The following is a 27,029-nucleotide window of genomic DNA, read 5'->3' as shown; positions in this document are numbered from 1 at the left end:
CCTCCATTATCATAAATAATTATATAATTCCATGCTTGATACCCCATGCCCCGCCCCCCTCACTATCCATGTTCTGCTGCCCACCTCCCTGACCCTGTCCTGGTGCCCAGCCCTTGGACCATGAAGCCTCATGTAATCAAGATTAAATCTCTCTTAAAGTTTTAGGATAGTAATTTCCTTGTTTCAAATCTCTATAATAATCACATTGTAAAGGATTGGGTATCTTGCAAAATGATATAATAAAAAAATCCCATTTTGATAGTAAATTTCCCCCTCCAAATTAAAGGTCTTGTTTATTCCTGAAATTATTATTTTAAACTTTATTGTAAATATATTATTAAATTAATTTTCTTAAAGGGTAATTTATTCAAATTATGGTGTAGAATAAAAGTATAAAATTATGCTTTCAAACAATTTATCATCATTGCATCTTATATTAAAATTTTGGTATAATTTTATACTTAATTATGGTTTTTTGGTTGAAAGCAGAAATTTGATATTAAAAAAATATCTTTAATATTTTTATAAAAGTCTAAAACTTAATAATAAAACCTTTAGGCTTTTTAAAAACATTTAATAATAGAAAGAAACTTCCAGTAATTATATCTTTAAATGAAATAAAAACTTCTCAAAAAAAATCGAAGACTAACTTTAACACAAAGACTTTTGTTTTAAGTTTGACATTTAAAAGTTTAACTAGAGGATAAACTTTTAAAAAAGAGAAGAGCAGAAATAATGTTTAAACTAAAAATGCCTAACAAAATGCGTAAAAAAGTAATGAAAAATATTGGAAATAGGGTGAGTTAGAAGGCTAAAGAAAGGGAATTTTAAAGCACCTTCATCTAGATTTGGCAAAAATACAAGTTGGTCTTTTTATTATGTCTGCGGAATGGGAAAGGGATGAAGGCGTAGAGGAGGGCCTAGGCAGATGATATTCTATGTAGATTTTTTTACAAGGAATATTTTCGCTAAATCCATAAGAGTCAGCTTATCATATATATTTCAGAAAATTTTTTAATAAAACTTTAGAACAATATTCAAGTAAAATTTTAAACATTAAAATTTTATAAATTTTTGCATAGTCAGCTTTTTTCACAACAACAGTTGAAAAAATTGCGGCTGGGGGATTTGTGACAGTTAACTTTGAAAGTTGTTTCCCTTTACCTCCCCCCCACCGTACTGTACATAGTACTCTAGTACTAGTCAAGTCACTCAAGGTCACAACTCTCCATTTCAATACGCACGGACACACACAATTATACAGTAAGTTATCTTAAGGTAAACATAAAAATGATAAACAATGAACACAGTAATAGTGTCTGACTGATTATGACGTAACAAAAAAAAATTAGCCAATGAGAGGCCGTTGTTGACCAATGGTAAAATCTATAGTGGCATCTCATTGGCTAATTTTTTTTGTTACGTCATAATCAGTCAGACACTATTACTGTGTTCATAAACAAATAAAAGACTCCTCACATTGGATTAACAAGTTTCTTGGGAAGAAGTTGAAATATTTACTTTTTCTTAAAATGCTTAAAATTTTCTTATCTAATAAAACAGCCAAAAACCTGTGGGTGTATAAAATTTAGCCGATAGCAAAAACACAAATAAAACTTTCTATTTTGTATTTTTGTATTACAGATCCTAATCCCTGTTTAAACTAAAAGTCAGGTCTAATAGAAAGACTAAAGCAGACACTTTTTAAAAATTAAATGAGGCAAAAAAGGTTATTTTCCTTTGCCTTTTAAATTATGGAGGGGGGGGGGGGAGGGATATGAAAATAATGGAAGAAGCAATAATGTTTTACTATAAATGTTTATTGTTTATGTAAAATGTAGACGTGTATAAAACCTTTATATTGGTAAAATAATTTACATATATTCAATATAAATTTATATTTTATTTATACAACAACACACCAAAATGCAAAACTTTGAATCTTGAATTTTATTTTTTCAAAGATTGTTTCATAACTTTAAAAAATTCAGTTTTCGTAATATCAAATGTTTTTCTTGACTGATGTATTTTTTCATTATTAAATAAATGGTTTCCAAAAGTAACTTTTTAAATAGAATATAAGACAAAGAAAAAGGCAAAAACTTAAATATCCGTTTTCATTTACTTTATAATCAATTAAGGAACAAAAAGCAACTTTCTTTTATAGCCACTTTATTGGCCTGTAGGCCTAGTAGACAGCCACTCCTCCCCCCCCCCCCCATCCCCAGGGGAAGTGGTGAAAGAAATTGATTTGGAGTGCATTTTTTGACAAAGACAATTTTTTGCTTCGAAAAAGTGATTACAAAGAGCTGCAGCAAAAACTATTTTCAATTTATTTTTGGTTAATACAATCATCTTTGTTTAAAACAGAATAATTACATTGATTTATTACCAAGCAAAAAACTGACAAAGTTTCTTGTATTATTTGATAAAAAGTAAATGTTTTAATGGCCATTAAATAAAAAAATAATTTCCCGCACAATGTCTTATAAAATAATTATAATTACAGCATTAATGGTAAATGTGTGAACATTTTGAATCGCAATTTTAGAAATTGGCATTTTATGGTTTATGATTTATACACTGTAAAAATCAAAATCAAAACATAAATCCTTATTTCAATTTTTCATTGTAATAATTGTAAACTGAGTTAAAAGTTCGATTTTAAGGTTTTTGGGGATTTACTTTTGAAATTATAATATATTGAATTCTTTAGTTTATTGTTCTATAGTTTTAAAATCATAGATGAAATTGATTTTTTAGAGTGCAATTAGGGAGAGCTGATATAACAACAGCCAGAGGAGAAAATAAGAGATAATAAACAGGGTAAGGAGTAATTTAAAGGGAAACAAAAGGTGGAACGAAAAAAAAGAGGCCTCCTGCTTAATGATCTAAGTGTGGTTTTCCAAATGGAATATCTCGCCTTGTTTAAATATATTCAATACAATCCTGATACATCCATCCATACATCAATATAAAATTTATAATAAAAATTGCGGATTTTTAGTATAATGTTTTTACTACATGAGATTTAAAATTACATTAGTATCCCAGAAAATAAAAAAAATATTATAAATTTTGATAAAATACAGATTTTTCCAGTTATATGGTGATTAAAATACGGATATACATATTCTCCCATATAGTTTATGTTGAACATACATCATTAAGCATTTCCTTTGTTCTATTATGTGTAATGTGTATATGTTTTTTTTGTGCGGATAAAAAGGGGCCTAGTAGGATATTCTATATATCAAATGCATCATTTTTTTTGTTGGGTTTCTATAAAAATAGAAAAGTGGATTACAGAATAAGTAATTTATGTTTTATTAACACTGTAAAAAGATATCTGCTGCAATGAACTTTTATTACAGATTCGTTATCTATAAAAGACAATAAAAGCAATAATTTTGTATAAAGAATAACTTCAAGGACACTGTGAAGCAATGATAAAAGATAGAATATACTTGCAAAGTAAATCAACCGTAAAAGAAATTCTCCTTTCCCTTTAAATAAAGAATTTATTATTTGAGGGATGAAAGGAGGTGCAGGGAAGGCCAAATTTTTAAACAAAATTCCATAAAACTTCTGAAGAGCTAGGGTAACTAGAAATTAACATAAAAATAATTTACTGAATTATACACATAACAATTAAAGTTGGTAAACTAGTAAATAAATGTAGATGTAAATTATTTTTGAGAATTTCTTTAAAGAATTAATATTTTAAAAATGTTTCAAAAAATGTTATGAAATTGTTGTTGTGAAAATCTTAGTCATCTTATCATAATAATCATTTTCTTTGTGTTGAAAACTAATTATCTCCTGTTTCTTAAAATTTTTAATAATTCATGGGGATGGGGGCGGGGGATACTTAAACTGCTTGCTACATAACATTGCCTAAATGTAGGTCTATATGTTAGGATTAAATTACACATATTATTATTATAAGGATTATTAGTTAAATTCGCTCTAGCTTTTCAAATTTTAGCAGCTTTTCATCCCCTAATCAAAGGAGACCGCTTTTGAACACTTGATAGGCATGAAATTTGTGAGTGAAAAATCAGGTTCAGGGATTTTGAACCCAATGAAAAACTCTTTTACTTCCAATTTAATATTGGCATTAATGTCTATTATAAAACAATGATTATTGTTTATATAAAGTTGACACTGACGGAAAAGTTAGAGGCAAAAAGCGTTTCTTCAAGTGCCATATCCATGTTACTGGTGGAAAATTTAGATCTTACCTGCCTGGTTAATGTTATGTGGCCAATTTTAGCTCAAATCCTAGCTGCCCCCCCCCCCCCTACACACACACTTACGATTATGGCCATATTTTTTCTCCTTTATCTGCCTCAATTACATGGTTGGAGTGAAATTGGGTGAGTTGCAGGGAGAGGGCGAAGGGAGGGAGGGAAGGTATATTCATAATTGGTACGTAGTGCTAGGCTAGGGCTAGCTGGGTGGTATATTTATGTACTTTTTCTATGTTTTCTCAAAATTAGGCTTTAAAAATTCCGCAAATTTAATATAAATTTTCAAGCGGGTTACACCTATATTTAATTTGTCTATGATTTGTCTAATAAGAAGAATAAATCATTTAAAACACAACACACACCTATTATACAAGGCTTTGCTTGTTCTTTAACACCTAATTCTTTTAGTAGCCCTTGCCTAATTTATGTTGCGCTAATTTTATAAAGTGCAACTTTTGAGAATAACCATTTTTTGCCTCATTTTTAGCAACTCATAATGTGAGGTTACAAGCGAGGAAAGTTTTGGTTTTCAAATCTTGAGCACAAACAAATAATTGCACGAAATAGTTTTTAACTTTTTTCTTTTCTTTTTTATTTTAATTAATTTATTTGTTTTGAGATGATAAAATAAAAGTGTATATGTAATAGTTTATAGATAAAATGGCAAGAATTTTTTTTGTTTACATAGAGCTATAGATTATTGATAAGACTTGCATCTCACGTGTCTCGGGATAAATGAGTAATTAAAATTCCTTAAAAATAAGTACTTAATTCGATATTAGCATTTTATATCTGTAATTTTATATTATTAAAAAAAACAAGACATTTTTACTATTTCAAAATTTGCATAAGTCGTTTGATTTGTTGCTGTTAGCCTTATCCCTTCATTCAAATAAGTTTGTTTTTCAAGCTGCAAGCATTAATCTTATGCGGTCAACAAATAAACATCAACGCAATTTTCTTACAAAATATTGAAAAATACATATTCAAAAAAATCCTCCAAACAAATTTGTTAAAAAAAAAAAATTTCTGGGCACGTGCGACGTAGAAGATGTAAATGTACAGAAAATGATAATAAAAATGTAAATAATTTAAGAATTGGCACTCCTAAAAAAAATATTGAACACATCTGAACGCCAAAAAAGATTTATCTAAAATGTCAGACATGTTTTTTATCTTACATTTTATGAATATTAAATAATTTTAAAAAAATGTTATCTATGCAATATTCAAAAAACTTTTTTAAAGCTTAATACTCATTAGCTTATTGTGCACTTGTTAAAACAATTAAAAAATGTAATCGTATATGATAAGCCTAAATTTTTGTAATGGCTATTCAATAGTCATTTATCGCATCGTATTATAAACAACTTTCCGTAGAAAACTGAATATAATACGATACGATACATGATTTTTTTAGTGTGGCTGAGAACCGGTTCTTATCCACCGGAATATTAATCGTTTTCGAAGACATACTGGAAAAGATATTCTTACCTGATTGGCCAGAAATATGTGATGATCTGTTCATTGGTGACCCGTACAAATCCATTAAAACCTAGAAAAAAAAACATTTCAATTTAAAACAAATCCAATTCAAGGCTAAGTTACAGAAATTCATATATAGTAACTGTGTTTCTAATAGCCTATAGTCTATAATTTAAAACACTAAAACCAAAATTAAGGAACCTAATTAAAAACTAACATACTGTGAATATTATATTTACCTAGTCTAGCAGAAGTAATTAAATAAAGATTCATGATTCTTTTATAATAAATATTAATGATCTTGTTATAAAATATTAACAAAAAAGAAAGGCTTATTGAAACTGTCCTTTCTATATATATAATTGTATGTTAATATGTATTTTTCCACGTGAGGCAATAAAACGTTTCCCCATTCAGCCACCAAATTTGTATAACACACAGCTTTGACGTATTTGCTTTTGCGTTATTTACGTTGAAGGAAAAAAATTAAACTGTCACTGATGTTTCATAAGACCTTATGCAGTTCCTTGGAAAAATAGATAAATGTTAAATCAAAAAGAAATTAAAATTGAATTTACATATAAATTTTTTTGTATTTCCCCCTCCCCCCCAAAAAAATCTTTAATAGCAATAAAGTAATAACATTTGCACCTTTCCTTTTTCCCTTTATTCATGGCACAAGCCGCAGACAGGCAGCCGGACTTTCAAGGGTAAAATTGTTACTAAATGGTGAAGGTAAGCTTTGAAAATGCATTAATTTATCAATGCATAATTATTTTACTGCTTGTATGCATGTGTGTTTGTACTAAATATATCCATATAAAAAAGGTTGTTTCTTTAAATGTATAATACATGGACATGATTATATTACAGTTATGAAAGGTTTTACTATAACAAATATAACCATCTTTATTTGACTGACTTAAATATTCTTTAGCTTTTAAATTTAATTACTCAAAACTAGACCTTAGTAAGTGAATTTATTCTTATAAGATGTTTCATACAAAAGTATTTAAAAATAAAAAAATAATTTAAAAGTAAAAGTGTTTTTAGATTCTAAATTAGCCCGGACATATTTGAGACAAAATGTAAGCTGAATGATTAAAATTTTTAGGGGATAGTAAAATAGAAATAAAATAAAATTTACAATGTCTCTTTTGAAAAGATAATGTGTTTTCTAGATTCAAGGTGGACTAGAATTAGTTTCCTCCAACGTTTCTACATTTCTTTTAAGTTTCCTCAAAATAATGGGTGTACATGCTTGTATTTTACTCTTAAAGACATCATAATGATCACTTATGAAATGAATTGGAGATAAGAAATTATTTATTAAAAAAAAATATTAAATGTTATCTTAAGGTTAAACTGCACTCTCCGCCTCCCTGACTAGAAATATATTAGTGAAGTAAAACCCAATTAAATCAAGACACGAATTTGTAAATGGCTAAAGTAGAGGTCGGTTATGAAGTACTGCTTTTTTTAATATTTCAGTAGGATTTCTATCTTGGGTAGCCTGGAAAAGTAATGTGATTTAACTATGGCAAAGTGATCCTATAATCGTTTTTAAGTAAGTCTGTCAGGGCACCAAATAAGTTCACAAAAACATGTCTCAGCCAAATTTTTATCATTTTCCCATTTTCTAATGGCCATGTTTTTTAACCTTTCCTAAAAAACTTTGCTAGGCCAGCAAAAGAATATATATCAATAATGATTTGACAGTTAGAAATGAGACATAGAGACACAGACTGGAACCTTTTTTTCTCCCAACACTGTAAAAAAATCTCTATTTCAAAACTTGTATAAAATGTTTTCTTAACACTTATATTACTTCCAGATGGATTAAATATAAATAACTTATGATATCTCTGAAGTCAATTAAGCGATGGTGAAATTAATTGCAATAACAGTTTAAAAACAAAAGATTTTTCTACAGTGTAGCCACACAAATAATCCATTCACTAAACAATTTTGACATTATAATTTTCAGTGTCGCGTTAAATCTAATTCTTTTTTTCATTCTCCAGTCGTCTACAAAAAGTATGAAACAATTACTTTGAACATGATTAAATTTAACAGATCTGAAATTGAAATTACACATTTCACTTTTTTCCTCCTAAATTATTTGTCACATTCAATTTTGTTTCAGAATTTTAATTGTGTCTTTGTTTCAGGAGACAATGTTTTTTTTTACAATAATTTTCAATATTTCATTAAAAGATATTTTTAAATAATCCCAAAATTCAAAATATAACTGATTTCTAAGTTTGTGTTAAAGATATCATTTAAAAAGCATGATGGGGCAAAAAAGAATTTTCCAAAGATTGAAGATTATAATTGATGAAATTTTTAATCTTTCTCGTGGACTCAACTTCATGAATGAAAAAATTCACCAAAAAATTCAGACATTTACTTCATGCCTTTCATAGTTTATCAGAAGCATAAGAGAATTATTTTTCAGACAGTTTTTTAGGAAAATCATATCTGATGTGTAGATACGGGTAAAAAGTTTAAATGCAGTCAAGGTAAAACTGTGGAGTTATGACATTTTTAGTAATTTAATATCATTCAAATTTTTCAATCAGGGGCAAATTGTATAAGAAAATTTCAATTTATCAATAATTATGCTCTAAAAAGATTGTATAAATAATTGCATCCTAATGTACAATATGCTCCCCTCCTTTTGAAACTTTGGCTATGGCCTATAGGCCTTCAATATTGTATTATATTACAAAGATATCGAGAAGAAACAGTTTTTAAATCTTTTGAAATCAATAATATAAAATGGAACTTGATACAGAAAACCCAAATCTTCTGATAATCCTGATATGTTTAGAGATTATGCCCAGTGACAGGTTCATAATAGGTGAACCATTAAAGAACTATTTTCTTATCACATTTTATTTTCTTAAAACCAGAGCATAGAACTTGATCGGTCAGGGATAAAAGGGCAAATGCAATTGCAGGAATAAGGATGAAAATTTGGAAAACTATCACCAAAACAAAATCATTAAAGACTTAATGCAAACTACTATTTAAAACTGTCAACATACCACTTTCAATTAAATTCTAAGACATATTTTCCAGAAAAAAAATCTACCAACTAAATATTTACCTACGTACCCCTGAACTAAATCGACTGGATTCATAAAGATGAAATCAACAATAATAAACTTGATATAAAATAGTATGAAAGTGCCTGAAAAGGACCTCGGATAGGTATGTTGAAGAAAAAGTTTAAAATGACAAGAAGAGATTGTTATATGGATTGAAATCTATAGTTTTTCTTACATCATTCAGTCAAGCTTATGTTCTGTAATATATTAAAATAAATTTGATATTAGAATATTTATCCCTCCCCTAAGCATAAAAGTGCATAATACAACAAGCTGTAAAACATTATCTTCCCAATTAAGCGGGGGTAGTGTAGGTATTATTGACATAAATTTTTATTGGCCAAAAAATCAACCATCACTGTTTTTGGGTAAGGACAAAATTTGGTGAAAAATAAAATATTTACTCACCATAGCCGCTGTGCATTCCGACATAATCGGCGATGAAGTCAGTGTTCGCTTTTCATCCCCGCCTTCCCGCAGTCTCATGTTGCGCCGACGACTAGAAGACACTCGTTTCAGCGACTCCTCGCTACTGGAGCCGCCCTCTTCGGATACGGTTTCGGAGCCGCGCCGCTTACGAGACCTGAAATAGAATACGAGAACGTTAGTAGAAGAATTATACATTAAAAGGCACTTAAAAGAAAACAATTTTGCTTCCTTTTTTTAAAAATTGTAACAGAAAAAAATCATTTAGGGGGGGGGGGGGAGAAGGTTAGCGGCAAGGTAGTTAAAAAAAATTAAATGCTAACAATCTTTCTTGTAACATTACGTAATGACATGACTTTACTACAAAACTTAAATACAAATTGATGTATGAGTAAAGGGATAAGACAATGGTATTTAAATAAATGACCTCACAAAATCTTACAGAAAAATGTCTGCCTTTGGTAAGAAATAATTGTAGATTAATTTAACCGTGATTAATCTCTCCCTCCCTGCTCTAAAGTCTGAACAAGTACAACATGTAATCTATAATACAAAGTAAAACGATGTCTGTCTGTTTGTTTGTAGCGAAAGATCTCACTAACCGCTGACCGAAAAAATTCCCCCCCCCAAATAAATTTTTTAAAAAAATTTGTTTTAAATCTAAAATCCGAAAATGGGTTTTGATCAAACCTCTTGGGGCAAAGCCCCTAGAGGCTAGGGGCGAAGCCGCTGGTATAATATATATAGTATACATATATCTACAAATTTACTTAATTAAATATACAATATACTCAAAACAAAACATAGGCATACCAAGTTTACATTTTAACAAGGATGATACGATCTATCATAAATAGTGAAGCAAAGAAAATAACAAAAGAAACAGAAATATTGGACAGACAAGTTTATTTTTCAAAAATTATATCCTTTTGTCATAGAAATCCTCACAATAATATCTTTGTCTATCACGTTTAGACCGCAGCCGTAAGGGCAAACGAACGGACGGACCGACAAATCAAAAGTTATAGAAAGTGCGCAACTAAAAACTTACAAAACATTTTCTTCAAAATATGATATCTGCATTACAAAAATACTGGTGGCTACATCTCTAGCCTTCAGGACCTTAGTTATCTTTTTTAGACTTTTATTATATTATGAGTCAAGGTATTTAAAAATTTTATTTACAAATAAACACTAACACATAATTTTGGAGATAATAGTTAGATAAGAGTAGAAAAAGATAAAATCTGGAATAGTTTGATTCTGCCAATAATAACGTAAAAGGTAATGTATTACTCTTCTATATGAAATATCTCATAAAATCAAATTCAAAGTTGAAAGATTTTCTGATGGAAATCAGAAGATAAATTACGGCCCAAAATCACAACGACCATAACCTGTCAAAATTATTCTTATTTCTTTAACACCAAGTAAAATATAGTCCTAATGCCATGAGAATATTGTTAGGTCGATGTTATATCAGCTTTGACAATTTTTATTTAGTCAACGTTAACGATAAAATTGCATATCAATGACATGCTGCTAGCTTTGTAAAGGTAAAGTACTTTTTACATTTTTTTTATCTATTTTTTTTCAAATAAAATAATAATGGCTAGACAAAAAAGTCCTTGATTGATTAAAACAGCTGTTGGATTTTTTTTGCACAATTTGAAGCCAAAGTGTGACCATTAGAATGAGATTACAGCCCTGATCACGCGAGATTTTCATTCTTCCCTTTTTCATATTAGACAAAATTAGACTGATATTATACATCTTTAAGGCAATTTGGATGTCTTTTCACTAATCTTAATAAAATTAATGCTATTAAAATTTGAAATTTTTGTAAAAATATGATAATGATAGAATACAAAAAAAAATTTGCTTTGAGTAGTCTAAAATTTGTCTAAATTTCCCAGCTCTAAATGTAAAACAAGCATGTAATAGCTTTAAATGTTAGGTCAGACGACCCAACTTTTTATATTATTAAAAATGCTCCATATTAGCAGCAAAAACAACCATTCTTTATTTATAAAATGTGAAATGTATGCAAAGGAGCCAATACAATGATATAGTAAGAGGTTTTAGAAGAGTTGAAAAATATAAATATATAATTACAAATTCTATAGATCCAGAATTCATAATATTTAGCAACAAAATGTAAAATATTAAAAGTGTAATTTAATATTCGTGAGTATGAATTTAGTATGGAGGAATTATGTTATAATCATCAACTAGTTTTATCTAAGAAAATCAGCTTCATTTTTAATGTTTTTGCATTTATGCCAAAAATTTAAAATGTAATTATTTAGGGTTATATAAAGCATGTTTAACAAATAAATTACTGATACCTTTTTCCACCTTTTTGTTTATAAAAGACGTTTGCTGATTTTAAAAGACAGCTTTTGGTAATTTGATGTGCATATATCATTGGTAATCCCGGGGAGAGGCCTTGGGCGCGAGCCCTCCCCTTTCTCTGCCATCTTATTCACCCTATGTGAGACTTATGTTTCATTTAACTTGCGTTATACATTTTTCGTAACTCTATGTCAATGGTTGTTGGTTGGCAGAACTTTGCCTAATTAAGATCCATTAAACAAAAGCATCGATGGTTTTGCCATTTTTAAGAAGGCTTTGTATACATCCTTCGGGGAATAGGTCAACCACAAAAAGGAGCAATTCTTACACCCGAGAAGGCAATGGCACTTGAAGTAAGTACTAGTGACGGCATGTTAAAGTGAATTTGTTGTAAACTGATGATTTATCATTATTTGTAAATGCAGGAGGATTAGGCCAACACAACACAAAAGCACAAAACTTTAGAAAATTAAAAACATTATAATTATAAAATTTTACATTTTAAAGACTATCATCCTATAGGGCTAATTGTAAAATTTAATATTTTTAACAAATTTTTAATTTTAAATAAATTGTATTTTTGTTTTTTGAAAAATAAAATTGTATAACTGAACAAAATCAGTTTAGTAATTAAACCTTATATTAGATCTTATCTTACTATTTAAAAAAATTTAGATTTTTAAAAAAGGCTTTTAAACCACCAATAGCAGAAACCACTTGCCCACTTCTTTATGTATTGAGTAAAAACAGGGGTAGGTTTCCTGAAAATCAAGAATAACAGGATTGACAAATTGCATTTGTTGAGACATTTTTGATCCCAAAAAATAATAACATTCAAGCTTTCAACTGGGCAAAAATATTCTTTAAATAAAATCAATAAGGAAGTTATTTAGCATATAAAATTTACTTTCTTTTTGACGGGCTGAATAGTTTGGGACAATTTTTTGTCTCTTATTTGTTTGCATACTGCTGTTCTGTGTCTGTAAGCATTGTGGCCCGGCCCAAGTTTCTGGTTTGGCAAGAACAAGAAACAACTGATCAACTTTCCAGGGATACAGGAATTGGTGAATATACAAGTAGTTATAATTTTTGCTTACATTTACCTAAAGATACGACAAAATAACTATTTTACCTAAAACTTTTTCAAGTTTAAATATTAACACTCTCTTTAAACTTTCATTTGTTTTCGTTACAACAAAATATTTTTTTAATGTGCTGTTTTTTATTCTTCTTACCTATTCATTGTCCGTGAGTCAACTTTTCTTATGGTCATCTACATATTACACCAAAAAGGATTTCGTGACGATAGAAAACAAACAAGGACAATCAACAATCAAAAAGCCAGAATTTGATTCACTTTTTACAATAATTTAAATTGTTCATAAAGAAAAATAGAGCAAATATTATAAAATTGGACTATAGACACGCAGTTAGTGCATTTAATACAATTTTATAAACTAAAATTCTCAACAAATAACTCAAATTTTCAAGATATTGAATTAATCTCACTTTTATATAAATAAATTTTTATATAAGTTCTCTTTTATTTGGTTCAATTGAATTAATGTTTTATAAGTTTTGGTTGGAATTTAGAAAATATTTAAAAATTTATAAATGCAGCTAAAAATATAGTTTTTTTCTTTGTTATATTAAATATCAAATTATATACGATTATACCATGAATATGAAGTAACTACATATTAAAATTGTGTGTGTAATATACTGTTAAAAATATATAAAATTATATTACATCTTTCATTTTAAAGTTGAATTTGAAGATTTAAAAAAAATTAGAAAAATAAAAGGAATACAACTTTTATAAATGGAACAAAATTTTTATAGTGTGTGCCGGCCCTAATGGTTGCAATTAACTATAATTAGGCAAAATTAAGCAACTAATTGTCAATTCACCTTGTCACATAAAAGATAAACCATTTTACCTTCACTTTATAATTAATTCTAGTTAAAGCAAAATTTGCTTCGATTAATAGGTTTTTAGTAGCGAATCTACCATATAAATTTGTCCGTCCGTCGTCTCTCTGCTTGTTCTTAAATTAAGAGGGAAATTTAAAAAAAATAGAACTCAAATAAATTAGAAAAGGTAAAATCTAGATTAAGAGTATGTATAAAATGTCTTGAATAAGCAGAAAAAGAGTAATGTCTCCAAAGAACATGGATAAAAATTCTAAAATAATTTTTCATCTTAGAACGATAGATCTTGATTTAGCCCCCACAGAGTTTTGCCTTATTTTGAAAAACAAAGGAAGTCAAAATAAATTTTTTCTACGGTAGCATGCTGTTATTGTTATCTTATATTAATAGGAATAGTTATCCATGTCTAGCCTACAATAGAATTGACTGCGACACAAGAAATTGAAATGCAAATGGCCGTTTTCTTTAGTATCATTTCGTTTCCCGTGATAGAGGAATAGGTTAATTTGACATAAAAATACATTTCTAAGTTCTAAAAACTATTTTTAATAAAATTTAACTCTAAGTGAATGAATACCATTACAATTTCTTTGTTGATACAAATTTTCAAATATCCTGGTTTTAAAAAAAAATATTGAAATTTTGTTTGCCGTTGCCATATCCCTGATATTGTCCTGGTTTTAAAAAATGTGAAGAGTATTTAACCTTGGAAGAATGTTTCAAGACATCTTTTGCATTTTTCCCGCATAAACTTTACTTTTTTTAGCTCACATGTCTGTTTACATTTTAAAGTTGCAAGCCACGCTATTATATAACTCAATTTGTCTGCTTGTCTGTCTGGAAATGAGTTCTAAACGCTGTGGATGTAAAAATTACATGTACTAGGCAGTTATTTTTTTTTTATAGATACCAGAAATTTTAGTGATAATTCCCCTGAAAATAATTGCTGTTCTTAATATTACGCTGTACTGAGGATGAAAATTCTAATAATGAAATATGATTTTCTAGGCTGCTGTTGAAGATGGGTGTCAGAAAGTTTGGTTAAGATTCCTTTAACCAACGGACAACTAGTAAATAACGCATTTTTTTAGTTTATTTGGCTCTTCACTACTTTTAAATGTTCTTATCCTTGTTTACTAAGTTTGTCGGGAATAGAGTTATTTAATGGCTATTTAATTTACATAAAAATCTAATTTTAATGTTGGACCGTTTATTAAACAAGAAATTTAAATGGTTTATTTATCAGAATTAATTAGAATTTATTCTGATAAATAAATCATAATTGCTCCCATTAAAAAATTTATTTTCAATAATTAAAAAATAACCAAAACGTTTTTATGAAATTTACTGATTAAAAATTTCATAATTGCTCCCATAACAAAATTTATTTTCGATGATCAAAAAATAATCAAAAAGTTTTTTATGAAAATGTTTTAATAATTTGAATTATTAATCCTAGTTCACCTATTACGTATATTTGTATGCATAGTCAGAAAAAAGGATTTGTAAAATGACCGAAATGTTTGTTTTAAGAATAAGAAAAACTATTTTGTCTTCTATTAGCACCATTAGATTTAAAATTCATTGATAACAACTACAGCATTTTTTTTAAAAAGTAAGATAAATAATACAAAACATTGATAATATTAATCATCTTTAACTACCGAACAAGTTGGATACAAGACAATTTTTCTGCACCTTTCAAAAGCAAATTAATTTTTTGTGCAATTTTTACCGCTTTACGCCTGCTAATGTATGCATATGCGATAGCACTTATATAGCACTTATATACAAACTTTAGGCTGGAAAATTTTGCAAAAGTAAATAAATCACAAACTTATGTTAATGGCAAGGCTGGGCGAGGCAAATTTAATAAAGAGAATAAAATTGTTTTCATATTTCTATTTTTTAAACATGAATTATTTTGCATTATAAAAAATAAAGTAAAAAGGATAAATTAAAGAAGTTTAAAATACTTTTTAGATTTTTTCATAGTTATTTAGAACATTTTTTGAAAATTACCAAAATTTATTAAATCTCATTTACTAACCCCTGGCCAAAAAGGCATTAGAATGAAGAAAGAGTGAAATTGAGTGAAAAAAAGTAAAGATAGATTTACTAAGAAAGAGTGAGAAAAATGATCTAGAAAAGAGAGAACGGGATGAATGTAGGTCTTGGATCTGGGATGGGGCTATGCATCATACACCAGTCAAAACATTCTTTTATATCCAGCCTTTATATCAACATTATAGATAGATGCTCTATTTCATGGAACAGTGACAGAAATACTAAAAAATAAACAAATACCATATAGTTAATTCAAATTTCTCCAAATATTTCTCCTAAGAACTTTTTTGTTGCAATAAATTCGAAATAAAGTTTGAATACATTTAATTGGTTATTGAACAGTTTTCAGCCTTACTTTTACTCTTTTACCAAAAACTATGATTTTACTTACCTAAAATAAAAATATAGATAACTAAAAATTACATTCTTTAAACAATAGCATTGATAATTTTTTTTTTGATAAAATCATCCAACTTTTTTTGCCAGTACAATGTAGCATTTATTGAATGTTCCGGTTAATAGACTAACAGAGAAATTCTCTTCAAGTATCATATCTCTGTCTTGGATTTGACCAGCACTGTATAACTGACAAACATCTTTACAATTTTTGTAACAAAGATTTCAATAATATCAATTCAATATTTTCAAATATGTATGCTTTGATTGTTGGGGTGTTTGTGTGTGATATTATACAGGGATGCAGGGAAAGCTTAATCCATGAATTATTTGCTCCTCAATATTTTTTATCTACATTCACCTTTTTGAATGATATAATTTCAATTCATAATTTCATATTTTATGTAGAAAAAAGTTAAATTGTCGTTTTTAATTGTCTTTAATAATTCTTTAATTTGACCTATCCGTAATCCTTAGATGGGCGTAGAGAAACATAATATTTCGAGATTTCCATAGTTATTTAATCAAAGCTTTATTAGAGTACTATAGAAGTCTGTTAAAGTCTTAAAATCTACTGTAATAGCGCAATGTTAGTGAATGATAGGAAGCACCGATTATATGTTTTGTATAGGTTTTCAGTTTGTTTTGTGATGAATGTTTAATTGTACAATTGCATGTAAGTTTATATGTACATATGTAGGAATGTATGTATGTACACGTGTATGTGTATGTAATGATAAATTCTTCATAATTGTGATGAATTTTAACCCCTTAGTCCTTTTATCATATAAATTCGATGTCTACTTGTTTTCAAATATCAATTAGGTGTACATAGGAGAGGGAAAGGTATACCTACGCATTTATCTAAATAGCTTCAATTCATTTAGTGCTATCTGAAATTATATTAGACTTTAAAAACTTAGACCTAGATTTTTGTGTGTGGAAGTCTGTGTAGGATTCTGTGTAAATTCTGTGTTCAAATGTGTGTGATTTTTTGTGTGAGTGTGGTGTGAGTGTTCCCCATGGACCCAATTTCCTGTTATTGATCCGGTATTACCGTCCTTTGATTGACACTCATTTTATTTTCCACAAAAAGGGATGTGGCAATAATCGCACTTTCATAAGTACGCGAGTTTAATTTATCAAAATATTAAATATCTAAGTAAGGATACCTTAGCAATGAAACTTCATAGCTTATGAAATTAATTTAAAGTTTTTTTTTTAAATTTAGAAACAATACAGATACTGTTTTAAAATACGAATATTCTCTAAAAGCCTACATTATGGTAAACAAAGCCTTTTTTTCTCACCTTCTTAGAAAGTAATGGAGGAAATAACTAAATAGGATAAATACTTATTTTCTCATAAAATAATATTTGAAAAAAAGTATATTAAAATGAATACTTTGTTTTTCTAAAAATCAAGTAAAAAGTAAAAAAAACAATGTTAATTTAATTTTTCATAATTATATATTATGTTAAAGTTAATTACACCTAATTCATAACTTGATTGACAATGTTTTTATTACTTTAAAATTACAAAAGTACATAGATAGATAGATAATGATACACTTTTCTGGAATTAAAACTACAACTTTTTTCTACCGGCCTAATTAGGTCTTTCATGAATTAGCGGGGGAAAAAATGAGGTCCTCAAATAATATTGAAAGTTAAATAGAATTATTTGCAGAAAAATGGTCATGCAATCTCACAATTTGCAACTTATTTTTGTAGCGAAGCTACTCTTTCAATTAAGACTGTTAGTACGTTCAACAGACCGTCTGACTGGTAATACATCAAAATACATCAAAAAAACAAACCCATCTCTCTAGTTTCATATCACGTATAATAAAGTTATTGCTGCACTATTTCTGGACATAATCATACTTGTTTGCAATACAAAATTATCCTTTTCCTTTGTGTATAATGTCCTTGTTATTGCTTTAATTAAAGTTAGCTAGAGGCGAACATATCTCAAAAGGTTTACTACCCCAAGTTACTCTTTAAAAGACTTTTCTAAAGTTTATAAAACTTAAATATGACAGCAAATATTTACCCTTTTTAAGGTAATATTCTTATTGTTAAAAATATATAAAATATTTCATAGAACCATAATATATGTATATCTAAAACTAAACCATGAAAAGTAATTTTTAGGAACTTAACCTTCTAATATTTTTTTTAAAATTCTAATTTATGAATTGTATATTACAGGTTTTAGTGGTAATTTTAGATAAAACAGTAGTTGGCTGTTTGAGAAAATAGAAAAATAGAATTTACCGTTCCTTTAAATTTAGATATTTTGCTAGTCTAAAATTACCCGACTACTGTACGTTTTTTATATAATGTTTTTGTGTGTAAAAATAGTCATACGGCCATACGGTCATGCTCCTTGGCACACATTAAGAGTTAATTGGATATTGCGAGTCATAGGAATTTGTGTGTGTGTGCTTCAGTGCGCGCGTGTGTGTGCCTGTGTGTGTGTGCAGATTTAGTTATTTGTCAAATGAGGCATTTTACATTAGTTTTCTTTATAGATTGTTGTTTTAATTAAAGCCATTTTAAACTAATGCATGTTCATAATTTTTAAAACAAATTCTTAATTTTTGGTTTATATTACAGGCAAAAATATGCTTTTAAAAGTGATTTGTTACGCGTTTGGTACTTTTCTAGATTATGTGAGTTGTATTAATCGATTTATAATTACTTGGATGATGTACCAGCTTGGTTTTCATTTACTCCAATAGTGATACTTCAAGATGGCTTAAATAACGATAATCCCATTCCCTCCCCTACTATTGGATCAAAGAACTGGCCAATAAATAAGGTCCATATTAGCAACCTAAATGAAGAAAAATTTTCCCCTATCAATATATCCACGTATTGTATATCCATTGTTGTATTGTGTTTGTAGGTTGGCTTGTGGCGTGAAAATCAAGTAAAAGTTGACGCTACAAAAACCTGTATTCAATGAAAAGAAAGTTTTAGAGTTGCCAATTCTAAAACAAGTTACACGTATTCAAAATTGATATTTCTGTACTTTATAAGTTTATATTCTCCGTTATAAATTTGATAAAACAAATTTTTCCAGAATATTTGTATTAAAATGAAATGTATACAAAAATAGAATTCTGGATGTAATTTATCGTGAAGGCCATTTTCTTTGAATTATTACCAAAGAAGGTGTATCAACTATTTTTTTTATAGCTAGCCGGTTCTTTTAGTAAGTAGTAGATGTAAAATTTTTCATAGAATTCAGATATGCAATCGGTTTTTTTGTAGACCTCTTATTTTTTAAGTAATTTAAGTTTAAAAAAAAAAAATTAAGTCGATTTAAAGGTACTAAAATGCAACAAAAAAAAGAAAGAAAATGGTCATTATGAACAAAAATAGTAAGATCTTTAATTTGACACCTTACTTTTTCAATTCTGTCAGGTAATTATTGAAAAAATCGATTTTTTTAAACCCACGAGAATAAAAACTTTGAACTTAATTTTATTATTTCACAAATAAAAAAATATGGGTTCATATATACCATTAGAATCAGAAAAATATTACGAATCCATTGTAAGCAAAATTGAAAAAAAAAGTTTACAATATAGTATATAAACTACAATAAAAGGAATTATATGAAAATATCATATTATGTTGTACAGGCAACGTCTTAATTCTTCAATTGAGTATAAAAATGGGAAGGGGGTAAAGAGGGGGTAAAGAGGGGGTAAAAAAGGGAAGACAATAGTGTTGTCTGAACAAAAAAAATAATTGGCCATTTCTGTAATTTTTTAATTTTTTAATTTTTTTCAATTTTGCTTACAATGGATTCGTAATATTTTTCTGATTCTAATGGTATATATGAACCCATGTTTTTTATGTCTGTTTGAGAAAATATTTAGGTCTAAAGTTTTTATTATACCGAGGTTAAAAAAATAGATTTTTTCAATAATTACTCAACAGAATTTTAAAAGTAAGGTGTCAAATTAAAGATCTTACTATTTTTGTTCTTACTGACCATTTTCTTCTTTTATTTTGTTGCGTTTTAGTACCTTAAAACCGACTTAATTATTTTTTTAAAAAACTTAAATTACTTAAAAAATAAGAGGTCTACAAAAAAACCGATTGCATATTTGAATTCTATGAAAAATTTTACATCTACTACTTACTAAAAGAACCGGCTAGCTATAAAAAAAAAAGTTGATACAACTTCTTTACATTTTTTGTCCACTCATCGTTAAAACTTGGAAATAGCATTTTTTTCTTCAACCAGTTTGGAAGCTTGGGTATTTATTATATGCTCAAGTTTTAAGAAATAAATTGCATGACCTTTGGGAGGGGCCAACTTAATAATGGTCATCTGATACAAGGGAAAAGAATCTAGAAGGAGAGATGGATAAAAAGATAGGTAGATAAGGAGAAGGAAAAGGACAGAATTATTAACAAGAATATTTGGAGCTAGTCAAATTGGGTCTTCATTGTTCAGTGAAAATTGTAATCTTTAATTAAACGACATAATGATAAGGTTATATTTGTGATATAAATATATGCAAAAAGAACTTAAAAAAAAGAGTTGAAAAATAAACTTTAAAATGCCCCATATATACTAAAAAATGATATTCAAAATACATTATAGCTGTGTAAAACCAATTTATGTGAAGGCCGGGAAGGAAGTAGGGACCAGTGGACAAGTTATATGTAGAATAGTTGTGCTACTAAATAATAGATTTTCAAAAAGACCCAAATAGCGCAACCAGGAATATTTTATATTTTGAACAAACTTAATTTGAGGAACAATTTTCCAGAGAAATATTTTGCTCAGTTCTCAATTCTGAAGAAAAGATTTTGAAAAATGCAGCGTAGCATAGAGATATCATTATACAGATATGCAAAATAGAGCAGGAGACCTGGGAGTGGGGATGAAAGGGAGATAGGAAAAAAGAAGAGAGAGAGAGAAAAGGAGAGATTATATTTTATATTCTTTTTCTAACTTCTTATAAGTTGGGTTCTAATGTATCATATCATAAAGTATTAAGTTGCATGTTTGTGTGTATATGTTCACTAAGATCTTGTGAGCGGCTATTCCGAATTTTGCAGGAAGGTCGATTTACTCCACCACCGATAAAAATTGGCCATTCCATAAGCTAAAAGCAAGTATGTACAGATAGTTAAATAATTGTGAGAAAATAGCATTAAATCCTAAATAAATTTAATTCATATTACATCTTTATTTCCTTATTTAAACAATTTTAAATTAGTTTTTAAAAGAAAGAAAAATAATTTATGTTCTGTGTATACATTATACATGGAGAAAAAGAAATAAATAACTTTTATTATTATTAAAATTTGCCCATTACTAAACATTATGAGATAAGGACTTCGTAGCTGTAAGACTTCTTTATAAAAGCAATAGAAAAGAGAGTGAGAGAAAAAGGGGGAGAAATAAATAGATAGAGAGAAAGAGAGAGAAAAGGTGAGAAAGAAAGAAACAAAGATAAAAGGCGTTGAAAAGGTGTGGGTGGGAAGAAATAAAAAAGGGAAGGCGCAATGTTTGCAAATTTGATGCGATTATGTCCGTGCGATTGCATAATGTTTCTCTAACAGAAAACACTTAGGAGCGTTCGCAAGGGATAGCGCTTTTTTAGTACACTTTACTTAAACAAATAATTATAAAAATATATGAATAAGATAATGGTAGAAAAACTCTTACCATCAAACCTCAAATTATGAAATGTTACCACCATAATTGTTTTAGCTACCATTCCACTCTCCCCACCAAATAAGAATTAATATCTTTGATCCAATAAGAAAATTAGTCAAACAGACCCCGGATTTGAAATACTAATGGCACCCTTGTAAGGGCAAGCTCTACAAAGTTGTTCAAAACACAAAAAGCCGGATATACAGTCCTACTACTGCTGTCCATATCTTTATATATATATGCACAGTATAAGCAGTATCTACCTATAAACTCTTTTTACACATGTCAAAGAATTTAAATTCAGTAGGACAATTCAACTTTTGAAGGTTTGATAAAGAGTACTATAATCACATTTAGTTATTTACAAAACATAGATATAAATACAATTTAATCTATTACTGTTCTTTCATCTTTGTCATGCTTGTGTTTGTGTGTGTGTGTGTATTTGTGTAATTTAGTGTATTAGTGTGATTCTGTGGGATTTTGTGTGTGTATGTGTGTAAATTTAATTCTCATGGCTGCAACACATACAACAACACTAACTTTTATGCATTTGTTTTTACCAAACTTTTTTACACAAAAGTTATTGGTGTATTGCATGTGTGTGTGTGTGTGTGTGTGCGTGTATGTGTGTAGTATTATTTGTGTGTGTACCCTGTTGAATTCTTATCATAATATGATGATTTCAGATGTGTGACAAACTTTGGCTTGACATTTGGTTGACAGAGGGATTGCTCCTCTGAAAGTTAAATATTCAAAACAAGATTTATTTCTACTTTCCAGCTAAATCTTTTCAGATAAACTTTCCCTGTCTATTAGATTTGTGCATTAGTTTATATTTTCTTTTATATAGGTTTATGTACAACATTTGATTTTTGTAAAAGTGTTTTTTTTCGTCAAACTCTCTAATAAGATAAAAGTAAATACAATCAAACCAATTGCTAATATTTTTATACTTTATCTCATTTTAAAAGCTACTGATAATGCCAAATGGATATTTTTGAATGGTCAATAAGACAAAGAGCGCAAAGTGAAATTCTGACCTGCAATACATTTATGATAAACGTATCACGACCTCATTTGATAACACTTCATAAATTTAGATACATATACTCTGATAAAATGCGATACAGAAAAAAGTGCGGGGGAGATAGAAAAAGAGAAAGGAGAGAGAGAGAGAGAGAGAGAGAGAGAGAGAGAGGGTCAGAAAGAAATATGCATTTAGTGAGTGCAGCAGATAATATTAGATAATTCACGAGAAAAACATTTTACTTGATTAAAAATTTATTTTTTTCTGACCTGCGAACCTATGCATTATAGCTCTATATAAATTCTAGCTAAAAGTGATTTAATTCTATTTTTTTCAAAATTTAAAAAAATTCTAATTACCTAATACAGGAAATAGGGCATGTATTTTTATGGACAAATTACATTTTACTCCTAAAATTAAAATTAAGTTTGCTGTTTTGAAATATGTTCATCAGCAATTTGATTCAATATTGAACTTTTGAAAAGTTTATAGTATAAGAAAATTAGGAAAATAGGTTGAAAGAAACCATAAAACTATTTAACAAGCTGAAACCCTGCTTCTTTATATCCTGTTCTATTATCTATTTTTTTCTCAGAAAAATGTTACATTTCTTTAAAAATGCAGCTGAATAAATGTAAAACATTTGTTGTTAATAGACACTTCGACGCCACCAAAATATATTAATTTCCGTACTTATAGTTAAACACACTTTACTTTATTTCAATTGAACAACAAACAATTATATTCATAAGTAGCGCAGCAATAATAAGCCTAAATATAAAACAGAACATTAAAAACATGAAATCTGAAAAGGACTATTTTTGGAAAATTTTAGCATTACAGGTTTAGATTTTAATTATTTTGACGTTGTCAATAAATCATTAAACATGACATTTTACACAAGTAACAGAAGAGCCAAATAACTGAAATAATTTTAGTATAATAAATGATAAAAAGTACATTTGTATTATCAATTTGATTTGGATATGATGTAATTTTTTTATTGCAATAATAGCATGGATAAAGGATCTTAATTAAGACAAACTGTAGTATTTTTCTTCACCATAATATCTGATAGTCTTCTATAACTACTAACAATGATAAAACATTATTGAAAAACTGTTTTTTAACTAACCGAAAAGTTCGAGACAAATTATATCCCTAAAAATTGAATTGCAATTTCTCTCCGAGAATTTATAACTGAAACAATATACTTGAAATTTAACCAGGAAAATGCAGGAAAAAATACAAACATAACAAAAAAAATAACACAATAAAAGCTGCTAAAAAGTTTTACAACTGCAAAAAATTAAATTTGCATTTAAGGAACAAATTAGCAGAGCCGTTTCAGTTATTGCACAATCTTCATTAATTTTTTAAGTTTTTTTTTCTGGTTTCAGCCATCTACTCATAGTTTAAATTCATTGTTTCCTCTGTAATAAATCATGCAAATTTTTTAATGAAACTTTGCAAATCATTTACATTTTTCCTCGTTTTTTTAAACAAACTTTTAGGAAGAACATTCATTTTTAAATGTTGGAAAGAAGTTGTATCAACTTTTTTTTTTATAGCTAGCCGGTTCTTTTAGTAAGTAGTAGATGTAAAATTTTTCATAGAATTCAGATATGCAATCGGTTTTTTTGTAGACCTCTTATTTTTTAAGTAATTTAAGTTTTTTAAAAAAATAATTAAGTCGGTTTTAAGGTACTAAAACGCAACAAAATAAAAGAAGAAAATGGCCAGTAAGAACAAAAATAGTAAGATCTTTAATTTGACACCTTACTTTTAAAATTCTGTTGAGTAATTATTGAAAAAATCTATTTTTTTAACCTCGGTATAACAAAAACTTTAGACCTAAATATTTTCTCAAACAGACATAAAAAACATGGGTTCATATATACCTTCAGAATCAGAAAAATATTACGAATCCATTGTAAGCAAAATTGAAAAAAATTAAAAAATTAAAAAATTAAAGAAATGGCCAATTATTTTTTTTGTTCAGACAACACTATTGTCTTCCCTTTTTTACCCCCTCTTTACCCCCTCTTTACCCCCTTCCCATTTTTATACTCAATTGAAGAATTAAGACGTTGCCTGTACAATATAATATGATATTTTCATATAATTCCTTTTATTGTAGTTTATATACTATATTGTAAACTTTTTTTTTCAATTTTGCTTACAATGGATTCGTAATATTTTTCTGATTCTGAAGGTATATATGAACCCATATTTTTTTATTTGTGAAATAATAAAATTAAGTTCAAAGTTTTTATTCTCGTGGGTTAAAAAAAATCGATTTTTTCAATAATTACCTGACAGAATTGAAAAAGTAAGGTGTCAAATTAAAGATCTTACTATTTTTGTTCATAATGACCATTTTCTTTCTTTTTTTTGTTGCATTTTAGTACCTTAAAATCGACTTAATTTTTTTTTTTTTAAACTTAGATTACTTAAAAAATAAGAGGTCTACAAAAAAACCGATTGCATATCTGAATTCTATGAAAAATTTTACATCTACTACTTACTAAAAGAACCGGCTAGCTATAAAAAAAATAGTTGATACACCTTCTTTATTTTTAAAAGTTTGCAATGTTGCTTAACTAAATTTGGACCTCATACAACATTTTGATTCTTGGTTAGGTTAAGTAAGAGTTGAAGAGCCCATCAGGCCTAGGGCTCCTTGAAGAGAAACACGCCTTAATAAAATAAAATATAAAAGTGAGATGGGGGAGGGGGGGGGGGGTGGTTCTGTGAGCCACATGTCTGTTAAAGTGTTTATAAAAAAAGGTTATTTTTTAAAAATAAATTTTGCTGTTTATTTCAATTTTTAATAATATTTCAGATAAGAAAATTGAAACCATCTTGAGAGCAGTTCCAAGTTAATCAAACCCTCATACCACTCCCCCCCCCCCCCCACCCCTATTAACCCTTCTTGAGGATGTAGGGGAAAGAATCAATTTAAAAGGATTAATCCCATTACAGAGATATAAAAGACCATTTGTCTTTTAACTAATGGGGGCACAAAACATTTTCAATTTGAAATAACTATCATATGTCACAGTAAATACTACATCTGTCCATCAAAAAAAAAAGAGAAAAAAAGTAAGAAAAATTTAAATTTTAATTAAGTTTTTAACAAAAAAATCATTAAAAGTAATTATCTTGCCATATATATGAAATGGGATTTAAGTAACGATAAGGATATATTTTTTAATACATATGTGAGAATAAAGCATTTTTTTAATGGTTTCTTATCACTTGTTATATTTTCAAACAGGGGGTTGGAATTGTTTGTTTTCTTTTATGGGAGAAAAGGCCTTAGGGGTGGGGTTGGTTGTTGGGAATAAATAAATAAGGGATAGGGGACTTTCCTCTTTATATTAAGATTTTTAGTTTGATGATCAATACTTAGACCTAACACAATTCATTTCAATGTTACCTTAAAAATTTCCTCCCTAGAAGAACTTTTGAATGTATATTAATTGGGTAGAGGTGACAAAATGTTTAGAAATTTAGTACCCACTCTTGTTCCTCAGATATTTAGTACCCACTCTTGTTCCTCAGATATTTAGTAGCCACTCTTGTTCCTCAGATATTTAGTACCCACTCTTGTTCCTCAGATATTTAGTACCCACTCTTGTTCCTCAGATATTTAGTACCCACTCTTGTTCCTCAGATATTTAGTACCCACTCTTGTTCCTCAGATATTTAGTACCCACTCTTGTTCCTCAGATATTTAGCTGTGTTGTGCTCGAATGATATAACACAAAGAATATTGTATGTGGCAGCCAAGGGTATGGGAAAATTGTTGGACTATCACGTGACAAGCAATGTGGCAAACATTGGATTCAACAGTGCTACAATTAATCTCTAATAAAATTATCATAAAACAATTGATTAAACTGAATTCTAAATATAAATAAAAAGCTAATCATACAAGATAAATTAATTATATCATAGTTACATTTATGATATAATCTTTGAAACAATTGATAGAAAAAGTTTTAAAGTTTTTATAATAGAAAAAAGTTCTTGAATGTCTTTGTTAATGAAAATGAACGTCCCTGGCATAACAAGGCGGGTATAAGGTGATTACTTGAATTTCTCCTGTGGATCATTTATTATCCGTGGCTCTATTGCTCTAGTTTTTATATCAATTGTGTGGTATGCCGCATTTTCCGCTAAGGTGTCAGTATTTTTTTTAGAAAAAAATACACAGGATCATACCAAATATGAGTTGGTCTTAATAAAAAGAGAAAATACAAGAAACAGGAC

At 28.3% G+C, this 27,029-nt stretch overlaps 1 protein-coding gene across 1 annotated transcript in view; it reads right to left on the bottom strand.

The window, feature by feature from the left end:
- Positions 1 to 27,029, bottom strand: part of LOC145316488 (uncharacterized) — a 117,439-nt gene that overhangs the window by 30,082 nt on the left and 60,328 nt on the right. Inside the window, exons 4-5 of the mRNA XM_080157050.1 lie at positions 9,260 to 9,434; positions 5,748 to 5,808 (exon numbers count right to left, since the gene is read on the bottom strand). Of these exons, the coding sequence (XP_080013176.1) occupies positions 5,748 to 5,808; positions 9,260 to 9,434 (236 nt within the window). The remainder of the gene's footprint in view (positions 1 to 5,747; positions 5,809 to 9,259; positions 9,435 to 27,029) is intronic.

The sequence above is a fragment of the Acartia tonsa genome, chromosome 1 (genome assembly GCF_053477335.1).
Source record: "Acartia tonsa isolate MP-2025a chromosome 1, ASM5347733v1, whole genome shotgun sequence".
Lineage (NCBI taxonomy): Eukaryota > Metazoa > Arthropoda > Copepoda > Calanoida > Acartiidae > Acartia > Acartia tonsa.
Note: the sequence above shows the minus strand (reverse complement) of the source record. Positions and strands in the feature narration are given on the sequence as shown.